General features: G+C 37.0%; 1 protein-coding gene across 1 annotated transcript; it reads left to right on the plus strand.

Annotated features, from left to right (window-relative positions):
- The first annotated feature begins 706 nt into the window (after positions 1–706).
- LOC136571394 (prostatic acid phosphatase-like) lies at positions 707–19703 on the plus strand. The gene is made up of 11 exons (XM_066571774.1): positions 707–820; positions 6752–6847; positions 8792–8878; positions 9757–9909; positions 12600–12698; positions 13514–13618; positions 14632–14764; positions 16161–16243; positions 17939–18045; positions 18622–18791; positions 19585–19703. Exons 1-11 carry the CDS (start codon positions 707–709, stop codon positions 19701–19703), a joined length of 1266 nt encoding a protein of 421 aa, XP_066427871.1.
- Positions 19704–20284: the final 581 nt, after the last annotated feature.

The raw sequence follows: 20284 nt of genomic DNA on the forward strand, positions 1-20284 counted from the left end.
AGAAATTTCTTAAAGATTTGAGGCCAAAAAAGATCTCGACATAAGCAGTTCCAAAGGGGAAGTATAGGAATACTCCAAGGGAAAATAAAAATAACACACACAAAGTGAAGAGCAAATAACTGCCCAGCGAGGATCTTAAATAACACACTTGTTGCAAAATCTATTCTAGTACTTTATCTGAGGGATTGGCAATTTAAAACAACATGAAATGTTGTTTTAAATAATTATTCTGATTTTACAAAGATAATGTGAAAAGGGAAAAAAAAAAAAAAACAGAGGGGAAGGAAGCTGAAAAGTGGACTAGCTGAGCAGCAAAGAGAAACAGTATTGCCTGGCTTGTGGTTCATCCTTGTGGCTATAGTTTGGAAAAATTCCAGGCACAGAAAAGTCAAAACAGAACAGGTAGGTTGAAACACCAGCAATGCTTAGCAATTCCTTTGTATTTTAACTTCATCCTCACACTCCAAAAGAAAAAAAAATATTACAGGAAAAAAAGGAACTGAATTATGATTTGATTAAAAAGAATGTAAACAGTAATTTGAAAACAAAAGGCGATGCAATTTGTTGCGTAGTCACACAACATTCCTCTTGGATTTGAAATGCACCAGCGGCAGTTCCACCCCTTCTGAAGGTACAGCCTGACGTCTCACAGTTGAGCCTGAGCAGCTGCTGGAGCTACAAAGTCTCTTTTTCCTCTCCTGTCAGGATGGGTGTGATACAGCTTCCCAGCTTGTCTAGGATCCTGTGTTTTTCTTTTCACATTATTCTCATTCTGCTTCAACAGACTACTGCAGGACGAGAACTGAAGTTTGTGGTTGTAGTAAGTAGATTTGCTCTCTGTTTTGTTGTGGGGAATATAGGGACAGAATTACATGTCTGTTGAACCAGACAAGGTGTACAGTTTCTTTGCTTGTCTTCAAACTTAGAAATGAGTACTGCTGCCCTTTTGCTTACTGAGTTTAAAGACCTCACCTAAAGAAAGATAAAAATGTCTCTGGTTCTTAGAATTTTAATCTCCTAATCTTCCTAATTATTTCATCTCCTAATCTCCTAATTATTATTTCAAGATTACTGACTTTGTGGTAGATGCATAGTGCAGAGGAATTAAGAGATGCAAAGTCCACATTTACCTATTCTTCCTTAATTTAGATGACACTCCAATGCAGTGTTAGAGCTGGTGATTATGGACTACCTCTTCTATGCTTGGAAGATGAAGCTTATCATGTTACAGAAGTTACCATACATAAACACACAAAATAAATATTTTCCATTTCACAATAAATGAATTGTCACAGCAGTACACTGAGAAACTAAATAGACAAGTGTTTTTAAGTGGAGATTTGAGAGATATGTTGTATTAACTTCGGTTAGACTGAAAACAGACTGTAATAATTCTTTTGCTGGGCCATTTTCTATTTCAAAGTAGCTAAACACTACTTCAATGTCACTTTTCCAAATACCTTTAGAAAAAAAGACATTAATTCAATGTAATACTTTGGATTACAAAGGTTGAACAATGGTCCTATTCATTCGTTTTTTAAATAAAAGGTATAATGATAAAGAATAGCTAGTATAAAGGAAGTTTTTCTGTACAAAGTTGAGGAGTTTGGAATGAAGTTTTAGGAATAGGCAATTGAAGATCTTCTCCTTCAGCCTTTCCCTATTTGAGACATTATGTGTGCAGAAGTACTGTATCCAAAATATATCTTCTGGCTCCAGAGAGAGTACTCCATGTATAGCCAGATTGGGTGCATTGTGCATGCACAGCTTGGAGGAAGGCCAGAGTGCACAGGAAAAACCAGTTCCTGCTCCTGCTGAGACACCACTCATAGCAGGGACCTGACGCTAATTCCAGTAACATTCTGCATATAGAATGTTGCATGTCCATATTACCATTGGAAAAACATGCATACTTGCATGTTTTTTCCAATGGTAACAGGGAGAACTGGATGAAAACAGGTAGACAGCAAGCCTTGGAGCATAAACTCCTTGAAAGGAATGAGATTTTTATTGAATTACTGTTATTGTGTTTTGACAAGCAATGATTTTGCAGAAAGTTACTGGAAATGTTTACCATTTTGAAGAGAGAGGCTTCTTATCCAAAATCATCTGCTTACCATAATTGTGCTTACCATAACCTAACAAAAAATTTAAAAACCCCAAAAATATGCAAAGAAACCAAACAAAACCAAAACCAAAAAACCAACCAACCAACCAAAAATTTTCTAGGGTAGCTTATCATAATAAACATTAAATAGTAGGTAAATTTCATTTAGGCTGTCTTTCTTTTAATCTTGTTACTTTTGCTTAGGCTGACCAATCACATAAAATGTTACAATAGGTTTAATCTTATCACAATATATATCTCTTGTCTCAAGGCATGGTTTATGTATGCTGTATTGAATTTTGCCTTCTGAAATCACTGATTGAATTTTCACAGAAACAGAATTGCTAGTATAAATATACAGCATAGGAATTGACCCCATCAGTGAATATACCTCTGATATAATGGGATATAATGAGGGTATTGCTACAGTCAGGTAAATCTGAAAGGCATCTTTCTGACCATTGTCCAGCTGTCCTGTAAGTTACTATGTTTTCACCTGTGAGTACTACTGCTGTGTGAAAATTGTCATAAAGAATTTTTAAAATTTCCTTAGCAGAACTGCACAATATAAAATACATCTGCAGGGATGAAGAAACACAGGTAAATGTTCACTTTTTCTCACTTCTAGAACTGTGCCATGCCTGGGAAGGTGCCTCACTCTCTCCTCACAACTTCCAACAGTGCTGACTCTGTGCATTTTAACTATTGGCCACAAGCCCTGTTCTCTGAAAAGCTCTACTTCAAGCCAATTTGTTAAAATGCTTTTTAAATTTCTTTGCTTACATGTAAACATTAGCTTTTACCACAACTCCTGTGCAATGAATTTAAGATCAAAGGCAGAATTTAAATTTAAAAACACAAACTTTAAATTTAAAGAAGAAAATAGGAAATACGTAGGACAATCAGGCACCCAAGTAGAAATGAAGCACTGATTTATTGCCTCTGTTTAAAGAAGTTCTGACCTGAACCTTCTGCCTCCAACACACACACACATTTCACCTGTCATATATACCAAGAGGTGTGGTTTCTGAGGCACTGTGGTTTCATTGTGTTTTTCTTCTTGTAACTCAGGATAGGAAGTGTTGACTGAGCATGTTATCTCTGAACGTGATTTCTCTAATCAAGCCAAGCCATCTGAGACCTTGACTAAACATGCTCAGTATTTCTGCATCTGGTTTCCCTGAACTGGCAGGGAAACAGGCATGGTTTCACTTCACTTTTGTTTCTCCCTTCCTACTGCTGGCTTCAAAGTAAGAGATCTTTTTGTTTAATGTTAAGTCTGTCAATGAAAGTGTCTGCAAGAGGCTCACTATCATTCAGAGACAGATACTTCACTGTAATTCATGGCATTTCTAAATGAAGATGTTATACATATATGTGTGTGTGTGCTACACATGCCATATTCTCGGTGCACCCCCCTCCCCTGCACCAGATTGTCTCCAATATGATTTTTCACCTGACAACAATGGAAACAAATGCTGGCCAAAGTCTGAGTCATGTGACCATTTTCATATGAAGTGATCATGCTCACAAAGTTACCACGAGTGAGTGGATGAACCCAGACACCAAATCAGATTCAAGCTGTATCAGAATGGAATTAAGTAATGGATTTGGTAATTACCCACCTACTGCTCTTGAGAACTGAAATGAAGCACTTCAAAAAGAGTGCCAAAATTAATACACCAAACAGATCTGCTTTGCTCTTCTTGTGTACATTCCCCTTACCATCACCTCCTTCTTGATTTCTGGGGGCTTTTCACTTTTAATGATGCTTCCTTGCTCCTCTTCTCTCATTCTGCCATGTTCTGTGTCTCCTGAAAGGTCAGGAAGGCAATCAGTAGGCCAGGAGTAATAAATGCTGCAGCACACATATTTTTAAATTAATTTGAAGAATCAAGTTGTTTTTAAAAAAGTTGAAATTATGAGTGTTGAGAAACTCATATTGATGAGTAAGATAAGATCTGTAGGGATACACCTTCTTTTCCTATCAGGTGTTCTAATGAAAAACACAGTTTCAAGTTTTAGAAAAAGTCTCCTAAGATGTAGCTGTGAGTGAATGAGTGGTCTTTCAACCACTTAGGTTAAGTGGTTGTTCATGCAGTCATTGTTTCATTTGGAGCTGAAGCAAGGTCATTTTCAGAAGTAGCACGGAGGTTTGAGCACATACAGAAACCAGATGGCTAAGAAGCTTTGTCCTTCAATTCCTAAAAATGGGGTTCTGCTTTTTTAAGTGTTTGCTACCTTCTTGCTGCTTCCAGCTTAGTGTTCATATCCTATTTATGTGACACTGCACAATGAAGGTGAAGAAATATGAACAAGGAGCTTAATTATTTCCTATTTTGTGTGGACTTAAAGAAAGTGTGCCTCTTTTTAGAAGAGCACATCCCCACTCCTTTAATTTCTTAAGGTTACAAAGAAATAAAATCTTTTTCTTTATATCACCTGCTCATATATTCAATATCTCTTTTGATCTTGATCTTTTTGCACACTAACCTCTATTCAGATAAAATGCTGCTCTGACTTATTGAAAGCTGTTAGGGGTTGACTGTTGCGACTGTTGTGACAGTGACTGTTGTGACACACTCAGGGTTATGCTGTACATTGAACATAAAATATCACAAACCAGTATTTAAGATCTAACATGTTGCCAGTAATTTTTCAGTAATAAAAAGGGCATATTTATGGCCAAATGTTGATCTATTGTTAGGTATTGCCTAAAATATACATAAAAATTAGTCATTTAAACATGTCAGTCAGTTTGAGCAATTGTCAATTACCTATAAAAATGCTTTGCTGTGAAGCTGGATAATTTAACAAGAGAGGATGCAGCTATGCTGTGATTGGGAATTTAACCTTCACTCTTGACACAGGTACCAGCTTATCCAGAAAAACTAATAAATCCTACCTGACACCTATGTACATAAGCATTAGGAAATGAGCAGTAGCACAAAAGTCCTTATCACCCATTTTTCTTGCACTCAGCTGAATCAGCCACCAGACAATGTAACTTATTCTCCTGCTCACTACAGGTGCACTGAGAAATTGTTATAAAGAACCAACAGAGATTCCAAATTATAACAAATGAGATTTAAAGAGGATTAAAAATTGCACAGAAAAGGAAAAAAAAACCCAAACAACAACCTTGATAATGAGGGTGAAGACCCTCTTCAATTCACTGCAAAATATTCATTTTAGGTTGGCCACATAGTGAAATTAAACTGGCAAAACAAAAAACATAATTAGCAGTCTTCTACATGTTCTAATGGTAACTTATACTCTAGCAGACTTTGTTGCCTGTTGTAGAAACAACCAGAGGGAGAAATCCAATTATATTTGCCTTTAATGGACAGTATTTTCCATCTCTGAAGTACCTGCTCTAGCACAGGTTTGTGTCCATTACTAGAGAAGGCTGATGGAAAGGGTGTGTGTTGTAATTAAAACATTAAGTCACACCACTGGTGTTTACTTTGAAAAATATAAACGTGAAACACCTCCCAGTGGGAGTGGCAAACTAACTAGTGTGATCAACCTTCTCTGATGTCTGGGCAAGAATGATGTGGCTTAATGAGGCAATGGAGAGTATTAATTATAAACAAGTTATGTACCACTGAGGTATTAGGGCACAAATGTCATTTTATTAACAAATATACCATGCTGGTACATTGTCATTTTATTGTGCTAAGTCAGGAAAGAAGTTGGTGATGGGAACATTGATAAGCAAAGGCAATTTTTCCAACAATTTGGGTCAGCATCCTGGAAGGTTGTCTGGAGCCCTGTGAATTTCTATTTCAGCATTTTGTTTCATGTGAAACTTCCGTGGATTTAATTTTTTTAAGCCCATGCAGCATATGCTTAGAGGGGATAATTTAGTTTTACAGAATCATTTAATCTAGGGCTGTAATTTCCTTTGTATGTGGGAATAAAAATACAAAAAGGTAATTTAATTTTTCTGATTAAAAATCATATGATTGAATGCATCACACTAATACTCATCATGCTGGACTGTTCAGGATAGTAAAGCAACCAACTCCTTTGCTCTCACTGAATTTGATAGAAATAAAATCCTAAAGACTTTAAAAATATTTTTATATATGCATGTAAAAGTACTAATAAAGTATTAATTAAGCCAACAATGTAAATATTTATACTCTTATCTTTATATTTTAGGATGAGTGAGAAACTGAGCATAAGATCCATGCGTACATAGAATTACTTTTAAAGATACTGCTATGAAAAAAAGGTTACAAAAAAATTTCAAGTGTCTATGACAAAGTAATTAAATACTAATCTAAGCACATCAGTAACTGGCTTAATGTTCAGAAGAATTGAGTTTCCAAAATTCAGTCATATTTCCTGTCTAGATGCCTAGCTGTGAACACAGTCCCACTATTAACATCTTGGGTGATTAATGTTCTAGAAAGAAAAATCATCAGGCTTATGCCCACTTAATTCTAATATAATTATACATAATCTTGATTTTAAAGAATATATTCACATCCTACTTGACCAGGTTTCTGTAGACTCTCCGACATTTTCATTTGAAAAATGACACTGAAAGTATAATATATACTTCACTTCTAGTTAGATAAGAAAGGAGTGTTAACAGTAATGAACTCAGGGGGTTTTTATTGCTTACATTGTCAGCTTTTCCGACACGGTGACCGAACACCAATTGTGAACTTTCCAACTGATCTACACAAAGAAAGCGAATGGCCCCAGGGATTTGGACAGCTCACCAAGGTATGTTGACTTTCTTAGAAGAACTTTAAAATGCTATTAAAAGAGGAAGTGGGAAGATATTTTTTGTATGTGTCTCAAAAGCATTAGCAAAAATCCCAGGTTCTGCTAGCTGCTATTAGCAAATACCAATACCAGTAATTCATAAACATTTTTGCAATATTATTCATTTAGTTATTATTAAATTGAAATCTTGTTCATCATAGCTTTATAATTACCTAAAAGTAACAACTTCTTCATAATGTGTCTGCATTCAAACAAATGGCAAGTTTAAACACTGTACTGTTAACATTGATGAAGTTCTAATGACCATTAAGCACTGAGCCCTGTGAAAGGGTAAAGATACAACACCTGCCCACCAAGTCAAGTGACAAGTCCACATCTCATCATTGGACTGACAACCACCAATTCACAAAACAAGAGAAGACTTGCAGGTGAAGGTTGCTTCTGGGGACAATGTGTCTTCCAACAAGGCCACTTGCAGTCCAGAGCTTCAGTAGGATTCACTGAACCTACTTGCTGCTCTGGCATTTTAACATCAAGCCTTAGCTCTTTGACTATTTGATATATGAAGCTCTGGAGCAAAACAAAGCCAATGCATTTCCTAATAACATTTTATCATGGTGCAGAAGTATGAAACAGAGACAGTTCAGTATTTAATGTTTGAAGGGGGTTTGAAAGATCTGTAAAATTCACACACTGAAACAATGCATTACTATCTTATTACTAGCTTATGTACTAAGATGTTCCTACTTTGGCATTGATTTTTTCAGAGCTTTTTTCTATTTTGTTATCTTTTTAGAAACAGTAGTAGGAATATACTTCTCTGACAAGTAGAAGTTTAAAAGTTCAGCTCAGTCTTTAGAAATAAATAACAGAAAAGACAGTGTGAAACCTAAGACAACTGCAGGCACACCAAAGCAAAGACAGAAGAATCTACTTAAGGCAAGAAATATAAGCCACAAATGTATAAGGCTGGATAAATAACAGAGCAATGACAATGATAAATACTAGGCTGCCAATCATCCTCTCTCAGCTGTCACTAAATGACATACATTGTAAAGGACAATGTTGATCGGTGTCTACAGATCTACAGCACTGCGGAAATAGTATTTGTACAGAGTCAGGGGCATTGCCTTTCTGTAGCAAACATTGCAATCTTAGCACTTCAGAACACATAACTTCTTCATAGATAAAAGTGAACATTTCTATTAAAAATTCTAGATCACCTGCAATGTACACAGTTGTTCTGATTTTGGCTGAGAGAGAGCTGGTACAGGGCTCTGTTTTGTGCTGAAAACAGTGCTGATAACACAGGGATGTTATCAGCAGTAATGTTTTTGTTACTGCTAAGCAGGGTTTACAGAGATTCAAGGGCTTTTCTGCTTCTTGTACCACCCTGGGTTTGTCTGGGGGTGCACAAGAAGTAGGGAGGGGACACAGCTGGGACAGCAGGTCTCCACTGAGCAAAGAGATATACTGCACCATATGATGCCATGCTTAGCATATAAAACTGGGTGGAGAAAGAGGAAGGGGCAGACATTCAAGCTTGATGTTGTTTGTTTTCTCAAGCAACTGGGATGGAGCTCTGCTTGCCTGGAGGCTTAACTCCTTCCTGTCCATGGGAAGTGGTGAATAAATTCCTTGTTCTGCTTTGCTGGCATGTGTGGCTTTTGCTTTTCATATCAAACCATCTTCAAACCCTGGAATTTTCCCACTTTTACTCTTCTGATCCTCTCCCCAATTACAGCAGGGGTGAGTGAGAGAGCAGTTGTGTGGCATTCAGTTGCCAGCTGAGGTCAAACCACAATAACAGTATATCATACAAAACAGTTAATGATCACTTAAAAGCTGATTGCTGAAGACAAAAAAAAAGAAAAAGACACTTTTATACTAAAAGTCTCCAGTCACCTTAATCTAGTAGTCACCCATATGCTTGCCTTACAGACTGGAATGCAGCAGCTATTTGAACTTGGACAATATATGAGGAAACGATATTCCAGCTTCTTGAACAGCACATACAACCGGCAAGAGGTATAGAGCAGATCTGTCTGCAGCACATTTCTCTGGCATAGCAGAACTATGGACTTAAAAAAGCACATTATCATACTCATTTCATTAATGGAGAAATTCAGGTAATAGAAGAACATTTTTGAAAGACAGACTTATGTCAAAGTAAACACAGAATAAAGTCTATTTTTCAGCTCTTACATTCTGTTTGGGTCTTTCACAATCTAATTTTCCCAAACTGAACAGCTCCACGATGAATGAGTTGGGAATTTGTACCGTGACCATTATTGTTTTAGTCTGTTGAAAGATAAATACCTATCATGTGATGGGCCATGCTTACACACTTCCTCCTGTAACAGCTCTTTGGATGTGCTTACCATACACTACAGATCCATTGTGAGGAAGACACCTCTAACATTTTGGTCTGTTTAGGAGGCATGCATTATAGGAAGGTATGAAAGACCTTTGCTATGCTTCCAAGAGAAGTTTATATTTTTGAATGCTTTAACATTCCTGATCACTGATAGACTATAGAAAGGGTCTAGGTGGGAAAAGACCTTTATAAATTTCAAGTCCAATTGTTAACCTGTCCACCATGAAATCATATATATCAATGTTAAGATAGAGAAAAATAAGATAGAGAACATCCTTCTTTGAAATCAAGTTTTCCTATTCTTTCAGTTCAGTCTGGAGGTTAGATTCCAAATTAAAAGGTGCCTTGAAAATTCCATTTCTGAAACTGAAGTAGGGCCCTGGAAAGCTGAGTTACAGTTTCACTGTTTTGACTTTATGCAAAAATATAACACTAAAAACAAGAAGTCAGTATTGACAAGTTGGGTAAAATTTCCCTAATACTTTATAGTTTCCATTTTATCTTTAATTCTTTGCCATTCTATTTTCAGTTTTACATCCAAAGTACAGATTATGATCGCACCATTATGAGTGCCCAGTCATATCTTTCTGGCCTCTTTCCACCAACTAGCAGCCAAATTTGGAACCCTGAGCTTCTCTGGCAACCCATTCCAGTCCACATTTTTAAAAAAACAGCAGAGCAGGTGAGTACTGGCTAGAAGCATTCTATAAAGTCTTAATCTCTCACAGAAGCAAAAGAACAGAAAAAAAGGAAAATGGCTAAAGAGCATTTTTAAGCTTTTTTAGTTCAATATAATAGAAAATATCAAATACAGCTACTGGCTGACAAGTATGTCATAGGTCAACTGTAACAGCTTCATGAAAATCCTCCTTCCATAGTTGCAGAACACCTGAATTACCACACACACTACCTGAGGTTTCGCTGAGGTTATTTCTCCTGACCAGAACACTTTTGGACAGTATTCTAGGGAAGTTGCCCTAAATATTTACAGGAAACAAGTGCTTTTCTAAACACCACTCAACTAGGCAGATCTTGTCTCTTTGGTAAGTTTTTTCCATAGTTTATTCAAGGAATTGAATTTCCACCAGCCACTGTAATGATCTCAAAATTATTACCTTCCTATTCTGGTGGCATTTAGGCATTCTAATTACAGACAAGGACTATTTTATGCTTAGTGCTATAGAAACATTTAATGAAACCCTAGCACTTCTCTTGCAGATCATAAGAGTAGACCTACCTGAGTCATAGGTCCTGTAGAAGTTTTACTTCATGTAGCTCACTCTGTCTGACTCAGGTTTAGATTTTAATTTCAGTTGCTCTTGTGACAAGGACTGTGTAAGGAACAGTGTGGCCAACAAGGATAAAAAGCTTGTGAGTGTAATAGCAGAAAGCCTCATTTACTTCTGGCTTGGAGGACTTTGAGAAGCTGACTATAAGGAAAGTTGTACAAAAAGCTTGTGAGTGTAATAGCAGAAAGCCTCATTTACTTCTGGCTTGGAGGACTTTGAGAAGCTGACTATAAGGAAAGTTGTACAAAAAGCTTGTGAGTGTAATAGCAGAAAGCCTCATTTACTTCTGGCTTTGAGGACTTGGAGAAGCTGACTTTAAGGAAAGTTGTACAAACTCCCTATTACAAAACTGCCCATCACCAATATCAGACTATGGACTCGCTCATTAGGGGGCTGCCACACCTCTCTCCCTTTGATGTTGCTCCATTCTTAGAGACCACGTTTGAAAATAGGTACAGGGAGAAAGGGTTCCCAAAAACTGGATTAGGCAAGTGTGATTCAGCCAGAAACTTAACCCTGTTCCTGAACAGAAAAGAACACTGTCATTGTTATTTAAATAACAGAGGAAGTCCTTTCACCAGAAGACAAGAAAAACATCAGGGTGGTTAGAGTTTGGCCTTATTATATACCTCAAAGCCCTTAGGGGAGTCACAGTGCAATGGAACAACCTGTTTGAGGAAGGCAAGCTCATTTGTAGGAGTCTCTAGTGCCTCATCGCTTCTGTGGCTTCTTCAGGAGTGAGTATTGATGCTTCCATCAAACACACCTCTGCAGCAGCACAAAATGCCTTTTATAATGCAAACCACCTGGAAAAAAAAATTGCTCCCTTGTTAAACCAAGCAGACGTTTGAAGGTATGTTTAAGCCACAAGCAACACAAAGTGGGAAACTGAAGCCAGGTACAGTCCTGTAAAAAAACCATAATCACAGTTTATTTTTAAGTCACTGAGATCTATCAAGACTTGACAGGCAACAGTACTGAGTACTGCTTAATGAAGCCAAAGGGAGTGGCTTAATTAATAACACCTAGAGAGGGATAATTAAGACATACAGCAAGAGAAACATTTCTTATTGTGTAATTAAACAACATTCCCCAGTCTCATATTGCAACTTTGAGCTTTCATCCTCAGTGTGCTACTGTTACAGAAAAATTGCACCCTTGGAAACCTATCCAAGTGAAAGTGGGCTAGGGTCAGTTGGTGGCTGCTGCCAATGTCCCACTGGAAATATGCTGGAAGTGCAGTCTGTAAATGTTACAGGATAATACTAGTGCTGGGTCAAAAATACTCTAGTGATGAGGCATAAAGTGCTGAACCAGCACAAGATTGTTTTGTTCACCATGGCTTTTTGCTGACATTTTATGCTGTATCAGGGATCATTTGTCTTTGTGCAACTGATATAAACCATATTTGCCACAGCTCAGAGTTTGAAGGATGCATGTATTTACATGCTGTTCAGATCAAATATGTATTATCACGTGAACTTGTAAAGCACACACTTGGAATAATTAAATGTGAACCATTTCCCTAAAGAAGAACAGAGCCCTTAGCTTTTTGATATTTCAGGAGAACAATCTGTCACTCTTGTTTCAAGGTCTGTCTATTAAGTGGTACTTAAAATGCTTACCATAATCCCCTGGTTATCTCCAAAGACATGACAGCTGGATGTGTAGATGGAGAAGCAGTTCAGGTTCCAGTACCACGTGGAGTTAAGTTACATCTGGGGGAATGCAGAAAATGAGAAAGAAATTGTAGCTTTTTAAAATTCCTGATCATGGACCCTGACCCATTTCTCAAAGCAACCCCTTGACAGACACGTGCCATTTCTTTCTGCCAAAATCAGTTAAATTGAGGGAAATCAAGCTATCACAGAAACAAGTAGCCATTGAAGAGTCAAGTTACCCCAGTCTACTCACTATGTTAACTGAATTCATTTTTAAGATACCCAAACAAACAATTATTGAGTAGGTCTAGCACAACTGTAAATCTGTCTAAAAGTATTACACTATTAATCTCAGCAACAGAAAAAACAGAGGGGTATCGATAATTTTAGAACTATTCTAAGTTTTCCTTTTCATGTTTCAGAGGCTGAACTTCCCTCTGCCCAACTGTCCTCGTTTTGATGAGCTTCAGCATGAAACACAAACATCTAAAGAATTTCAAAGTAGAATACAACCATACATGGTAAGAGGAAAAAAACGCCAAGCAAACAAAAATCCAAACAAAACCAAGATGTGAGAAAAAGGAAGGCAACTAAGTTGTAGAAGTTATGGAATTGCATCCTTTTCTTTTGCTAAAATGCAAAAACAAATTGAAAAAAATTAAACCCCTGTTTAGGTTACATCACCATTGGGTCAGAGATGACACAGAGTCAGGTCAGAAGGCAAAGTGGCAAAAGCCCTGATTTTACTGAAACTGCATCTTTTATACACTGGTCTGATACAGGTGGACCTGATTGTCATTTAATCAATACATTTCACATGACTGGCTAATTAACAAGACACCCATTTGTAAACAACCTTATGGGTAAAACAGCTTATTACAAAACACCAGGTGAAGATTGTTTAGAATTCTTTCTCTCCAGCTCCCTAAAGTTTCCCAGACCGATTCATGGGAAAGCTTATCTAGCTTTCTCCCTCTCTGACCAGACCATTGCATCCCCAAGGTTAGATATTAGAGAAAGGTTCTTTACCCAGAGAGTGGTCAGGCACTGAACCACTCAGTTCAATCAGGCTCCCCAGGGAAGTGATCACAGCACCAGCCTGACAGAGTTCAAGAAGCATTTGAACAATGATCTCAGGCACATGGAGCGATTCTTAGGAATGTCACGTGCAGGGCTAGGAGCTGGACTCAATGATCCTTATGGGTCCTTTCAAACCCAGCTTATTCTTTAATTCTGTGAAAATTCTGTGAAAGGGTTGGGTGTTAGTGAATCTATCTGCATGTATGTTCCAGGTGTATTGAGCATTTGTGGTATACTCTTCACTTTTTCCCCACAGGATTTTTTGCAAACAATGGCGGTTAACACAGGGCTTGAACTAAATCACCTTAAAATACTGGACAATTTCCAGCTGTGGAATACATATGACACTCTCCATTGTGAGGTAATAATAAATCAATAGATGCTGGGGAGGAATATAACTCCAGCTTTGGGTTTCAATTAAACCATGGCAATATGTTTTCACAGGAATGAGTTGTATTGTCTCCTACATTTGGGTTTTTTGGTTTTTGTTGTTTTTTTTCAATTTGAATCTAAGTTATATTTTAGTGCTTTGGTAAAAGATATCTGAAAAACAGGATCTACAGCTTGGGAGACTGTAATTTCCATTTCATGTCTTAAGAACCTTTACCATTCCCATTATTCCCTTTTTTCCCTTCCCAATAGGCTGCTATAAAATTATTCAGCATGATAGCTATAATAGATTTGTGATTTTTAACAGAGAAATGAAATTATTAGCTTTCAACTATTAAAAGGTAAACATCAAAAATACTTATGATTTTGAACACGAGAGATCATGAAAGATCTATCAGTTAAAAATTTTTGAGACAGTGATTGCTATCAGTTAAAAAATGCCCAAGCTGACCCCAAGCATGGGATAATTCCATTTGGCCCCAGTCACTACCAGTAGGGCATGAAGGATTTTGAACATATCCTCTACAAATTGAGGTAATTAAACATGATAAGACACCATCACTGTTACATGACTGAAAAGTGACATTTGTCTCTAGTTGCACAGTGATACAACTGGTATGTGGACAACTGTATGGAAAGGCAGAAAAAAATAGACATTTATAACCTGAAGACTAGAGAAAGAAAGAGAAGAAGACATATGTCTTCAATATTTCCCACCAAAAACATGTATCTCTATAGCAAGAACACATTATACCTATATGGAATCTCCTTCATTTAGATGCTTCTGCTCTGCCCATTCACTCACTTCAGGCCAATCCCCATTCCCACAAAATTTGTTTCAGGGCATGTTCTGGAGTAAAACCATACTGTACAGAGAATTGCAGGACAGCCTCAGAAAGTCTAAACTAAGTAGTGTGAGGGTAGATGATAGGATGATGGAAACCAGTGAATTATAAACATGCCTTTGTTTTCCTTTATCACTAGGATATTCATAATTACACTCTCCCTGTATGGGCCACTAAAGATGTAATCAACAAGATGGAAAAACTGGCAGAATTGGCTTTACTCTCATTATTTGGTGTTTATAAAACAGAAGAGAAATCACGACTACAAGGAGGTAAATCAAAAAATGCATAGCTTTAAGAAAGGAGGAGGTAATGCAACATCTTGTCACTTCACTAATGCAAAATTATTCAAACAAACCCTTGATTTGAAACTATGGACATTGGATGCCATATTAAGTATCCAAATATGTGTTGAACATTGGCACTTGCACGGATAAAATACCACAACAAGGCATAAAAATTAATATCTTCAGGTTTTCCAGATTTTTAAAGGTATTAGAACTTTTTATAAATATTATAGAAAACTAAGGGAATAAATCAGGCCCTCATGGTTATGATCATTACTTACCTTATAGTAGGTTAGATTTAGTTGTTTCTCCAACATTTCTTCTATTTGTTTACTGTTGTTTTTCTCCCTTTGATGTACTGGTTATACATTGTGTCAAAATACTGGCAACATATTTGTAGCTCTCTGAGTGATATAAAGCTGCTCCAAAGCAGCCTGATCAGAATAGAAGCTGAGAGATTCCAGTTATGTCTATACTGTGAGAACAACAAGAACTGGGAACTACTGCTTAGCTCCAAAATGGGGGCACATAGACTGTGCTGCACATTCTGACACTAGTTCAGGACACAACCCTGGAATTTATCATATGATCCCCAGGTATCCATGAGCAGGAAATCCAAACAATTGAGTTTGAATATTTGCAGGCTGGAACATTTGAGGCTAGGCTTTCTAATGCACCTACTGTGCAGCCTAGATCTAGGTAAAGAAATACTAGCAGATCCATTACCTAGGCATGCACATCACTGGATCAAATATATAGCAATTACTGGCTCCAATCTGCAATAAAGCCTATTAGCTGGCAAATGCCCATATCAAATGGTCAGGACTATTTAATGTTCACTGGCATACCAATTACATCCTCTTTCCTTAGAATTATATAAACTGTGCTTCAGGGAATTTCTGCTACGTTTACCCATTGGTTTTAGAATACCTTTGGGCTGGAGAAGAAGTACAAAAGAGCTTTGGAAAAAGCAAAGAATCAATAACGTGTAACATGTTGGAAGTAAATAGTTAAAATATTTCTTTGGCATGTAGAGAGGAAGAGACCAGCACAGCTGTCATTATTCCAACACTACAAAAAATCAAAAAAAGAATGGAGAGAGCTCAGCATAACAGAACTGGAAGTGTCATTATCACCAGTTCTCAGGATGGTTCTAAATGATTTCCTGTGAATCCTGCTTCTTCACTTGACCTGGATGATGAATCATATATTTCTCCTCTGTAATATCTTCTCTGTAGTTACAAAATTGTATTAAACTGAAAAATGAGTATGAGGCCTGAGTAGATGTCTTATATTTGATATTCACATTATTTTGTCTTTTTTGTTTCCATTCAAGCATTATACCTTCATTTTCCACTTCCTTTTTTTCCATCTTTTTAAGGTGTCCTTGTGAATATTATTTTAAACAGTATTAAACAAGCTGCCAATTCTTCAAAACCAACAAAAATGGAGGTCTACTCTGCAGTGAGTATTTTCATCTTTCATAAATCTTGCTTTGATTTTACCAGTATTTAAGTTAAATGAAAGAATAATACACTACAGTTTAATTCAGCTAAAAAGCTAAACACCAATCAGTACAAGAACAGAGTATAGGCATGGATCCCATCTCAGTTTTAGTTAAACTATATTTTGCAAAAAAACCTATATATATTTTATCCTTCATTATTCCTACAACCCAATGGTGCAGTTTCTATTAGTTGTATCTTTCTTGAAGCGCTCCAAAGATACTGGCACATAGCAGAATTTCAGCTGTGCCTCCAAACCTCTCTTCTGTGGTTCTTTTTTATTACTACTACTATTATTTTATTTATTTTAGAGGGTGAAGAGGGCCACTTTCATCAGGCCAAGATCTACTTAGCTCATCCATTATTCTGTCTCTAACAAGAGCCAAAGGCAGGGATGAATGTGAGAATAAAGACAGCAGAGAGTGATAAAACCTTCCAGCAATCTGTGTCTTAGGGACCTTCCTGATACAGAATTTGTCCCTGTGTTTAGTCTCTCTTGACAGACTGTCTTCCATCAACTTGCCTAATTACTTTTTAAATTCATTTATACCTTTGGAATCTGCAACATCCTGTGACAATGACTTTTGTTTAAAAAGTACTCCTGCTTTTATTTACATTTTCTGGGTCTCTGATGAATTTAGTATTTTCTGTCACTCCTCTTCCATATTTCCTTTTCCAAGACAGAGTCCTACTGTATTTAATCTTTTCTCCTATAGAAACTACTTGATACCTCATATCTTTCTCACTGTCCTTCCTACATGTCTCCAGTACTACCATGTTCTTTTTGAAGAGGAAAGAGCAGTACATCCAGATTATTCACTTCTGCTTTAATACCCTGAGTTCACGTATACTGTTATTTTTGAAATTGATCAGCCTATAAAATTCCAGAACCTGAATATTAATTAAAGCATAGCTGCTAGACTATAGTATAAATAGGTCTGGCAGATATATAGATAGATATATATACATATGCGCCTAAAGATGCTTGCAAAATTTATGCACCAAAGTGTTTGGACTTCCTGCCTTCAGCTCCTCTTCCTATGATCCCTGCAAAAGCAGGGATAATGGGTAGATGAAGAAACTATATGTGGGTGGGTAACAGATCCCATAAAAATAGAAGCCAAACTGACATTTCGTTGTATGAGTCCAAACAGAAGGAACAATAGAAAAAAAACTCTGAAGTGGAAGAAAGGAGAATAATCTTTGAACACAACTATTTGTCTGGTATACTACCTGAAAAAAAAGTACTTGTACCTTCACTTGAAATGCCCTAGATTATACTACTGTACAGTGCCTTAATCTGACCTTGGAGCAAAAGACACTACTGAAGGAAGGAAGAGATAAAATGGACTGAAAAACTAGATTTATTACTCAAACCACTTCTTGCTTTCCCTCGGTATCTGTCTCCAAAGTCCTGCCAGATGGTGTAAGACACATACTGCAGTAACTCTTTGGAAATGCCTCCTGCTGTCTGTAGTAATCAGTTAACATGTTTTTCCCAATGGTGAATATACTGAACACAGTTTTATGGTCAAATTTACACAGGTTTTCTTTTATCTTGATTTTCACTCCCTCTCTACTCTTGTCTCATAACTCTGGATGAATGCTTGTTGACTTAATTGACTGAAAAGGATGGATTTTTTTTTTCCAATAGCATGACACCACTGTTGGGGCCCTCCAGATTGCTCTCAATATTTTCAATGGAAAACTGCCACCATATGCTGCTTGCCAGTTTTTTGAACTCTACCAAGAAAGCAATGGGCAAGTATCTTCTTATTGATGCAAGAAAGAGTGTTCAGAATTTGCTACCCTCTTCCCCAAAACCTTTTTTTCTCTCAAATATTGTGAGAAGATACAATTTTGATTTAAATAGATGCTTCACTAACAGGCCATAGGCACAAAGTCAAATTAAAACTAGGGAAAATTACATTTTCTGGATGTGCATATATGCTTTGGAAGACAGGAAGAAGAGGTAAAACAAGCCTTATGAGAGGGAAGAAAGTGGTAAAATAAATTTCCCTGATTCTCCAGATGATAGCAAGAACATTTCCAAGACAACTCCCACAGTAAGCCAGTTGGCTTAGAAGAGCCCAGTGCTGGTGCCATTCAAGGAGCCTGCAGAAAGACCTTTTCAGCTGTCTGTTGATCTGTGCAGTTAAAGTAACAGCTTTGTTAATTTAAAACTGGGCTTTGCAGATGTCTTTCACAAAGCCTCCACTCTTGGAGAACAGGTTCTAGAGTAGGATGTTAGAGCCTATTTCCAACATGCTGTCTCAAAGTAGGAAACCTTCTATTTAAGAACCTTTTAAAAAAAAACTTTTCAATGTCATTAATCAGGCAATATAGCATCGAAATGCATTATCGGAACGACACTTCAAAGGATCCTTATCTCCTCACTTTGCCAGGGTGCACCTCTTCTTGTCCACTTGAGAAGTTTGCTGAACTAGTTTCTCCAGTGATTACAGAAAACTGGTCAAAAGAATGTGGGAAGAAAGACAAAATGAAAGGTAGTGTAACAGTTCTGTATTTTCCACATAGGACATGGAGGCAGATATTTTATCAGTGGCTCCGAACTTTGTACCTTTCACACAATCAATAGATTTCCCTTTAAGTGTGGGCCAGATTTACTATGGACAAGGAATGTCAGTAGAAATTAAATTAGCATATTCACAAAAGGAGCTGCCTAAAGGCTGTGGTCAAAACCAGATCACCACTTGTTGAAAATGTCGAAGAGAAGTACGGATGTTGGTGCTATACAAGGGTCCTGTTCATGTTGGATACAGCAGACTTTCTGCAAATGCAAAGCAAAAATGGCTTGCAAATGCATGGTAAGATTTGTGCATCTGTATTTCTGCAGTTGTACTAAGTGCAGCTGATCCATGATCTACTAACAGCTGAGAACTGATAACCTCTTCCTGCCTGAATATTATTTCTGGGAGGGAGGAGAAGAGCAAGGCAATACATGTTACTTCTCAATAGTCCCGTTATTTCCCCTGTACTGCAGATATTCACCATTCTGCTGATCCCTGATGAAACTATTTTTCTTTTTTCATTAACTACACATAGGCCCTCCTGCCCTATGGAAACATGGGAGTAAGATTCACCTATGAACAGAAAGCAATCTATACATTTCTAGGATTGAAATATATGTTCTTATGTTGCATATGCCAGTAAATTTGATCTTACCAGAAATATTTCCATTGTACATATATGTAATTAGACTGTTAGCTTTGCATAGAAAATGGTATACATGCATGTCTTTCATTAACTCCCTTTTCATTTATTTTTTGTTCTTCACAGATGTTTTTATCGGATTTAATGTTGCTGTTTGCTTGTTGTCCATTTTTAACCTTGTGCTGCTCTACCTCCTTTATCATTATGGACGCTGCAGGAGCAGAAACAGCTACCAAGACATTTAAATTGGAGGTAAAAAAGTGAAAGCGAGAGCAGCTAGACATCGAGGAATACTTGAAGTTGCTGATACCCATCAGTTTGCTCTGGTCAAAATAATCTCCAAAGCATATTCAATATACTTGAACAACTGAGGTATCTGTGGCCTAAAATTCTACACATCTGCAGTGAGAAATACTGTAGAAATATGTTATTTCAGGAATTATTGGATGGATGGAACTACTTCAATTTATATCTTTATTCTACTACTACTATTAATCAATCTTATATCAGCCAATGGGGTAAAGGAATGCTATTGCCTATGGCTTTTTTTTATATTGTCTATTACCATTTAGCCCAGTGCTTCTCAACAAGCCTTTCTTCAAAACTGCATTCTGTAATATTTACCTTACTTCCTATAAATGGCTATTTTGCTGATGCACAGGAAAATAGTTGTAGTGAGCAAAAGTTGCAGTACTGTATGAAAAAGACTCATACCAGCATTTGAACACACTGTTCCTGCATTTATTAATGCAAATTTATGCATGAGTTTTGACCTTGGTCTTCGGCTAATAAGTCTTCAGCCTGCTCTTTAAAGGAGTTATACCTC

The sequence above is a fragment of the Molothrus aeneus genome, chromosome 1 (assembly GCF_037042795.1).
Source record: "Molothrus aeneus isolate 106 chromosome 1, BPBGC_Maene_1.0, whole genome shotgun sequence".
Classification (NCBI taxonomy): Eukaryota; Metazoa; Chordata; class Aves; order Passeriformes; family Icteridae; genus Molothrus; species Molothrus aeneus.

Excerpts from the sequence above, each read along its gene's own strand:
- LOC136571394 (XM_066571774.1), top strand. The coding sequence starts at position 707 with ATGGGTGTGATACAGCTTCCCAGCTTGTCTAGGATCCTGTGTTTTTCT. Across the intron at positions 8,879-9,756 it reads GCACATACAACCGGCAAGAG|TTTTACATCCAAAGTACAGA; the intron begins GTATAGAGCAGA and ends TTCTATTTTCAG. Across the intron at positions 18,792-19,584 it reads GAAGAAAGACAAAATGAAAG|ATGTTTTTATCGGATTTAAT; the intron begins GTAGTGTAACAG and ends TGTTCTTCACAG.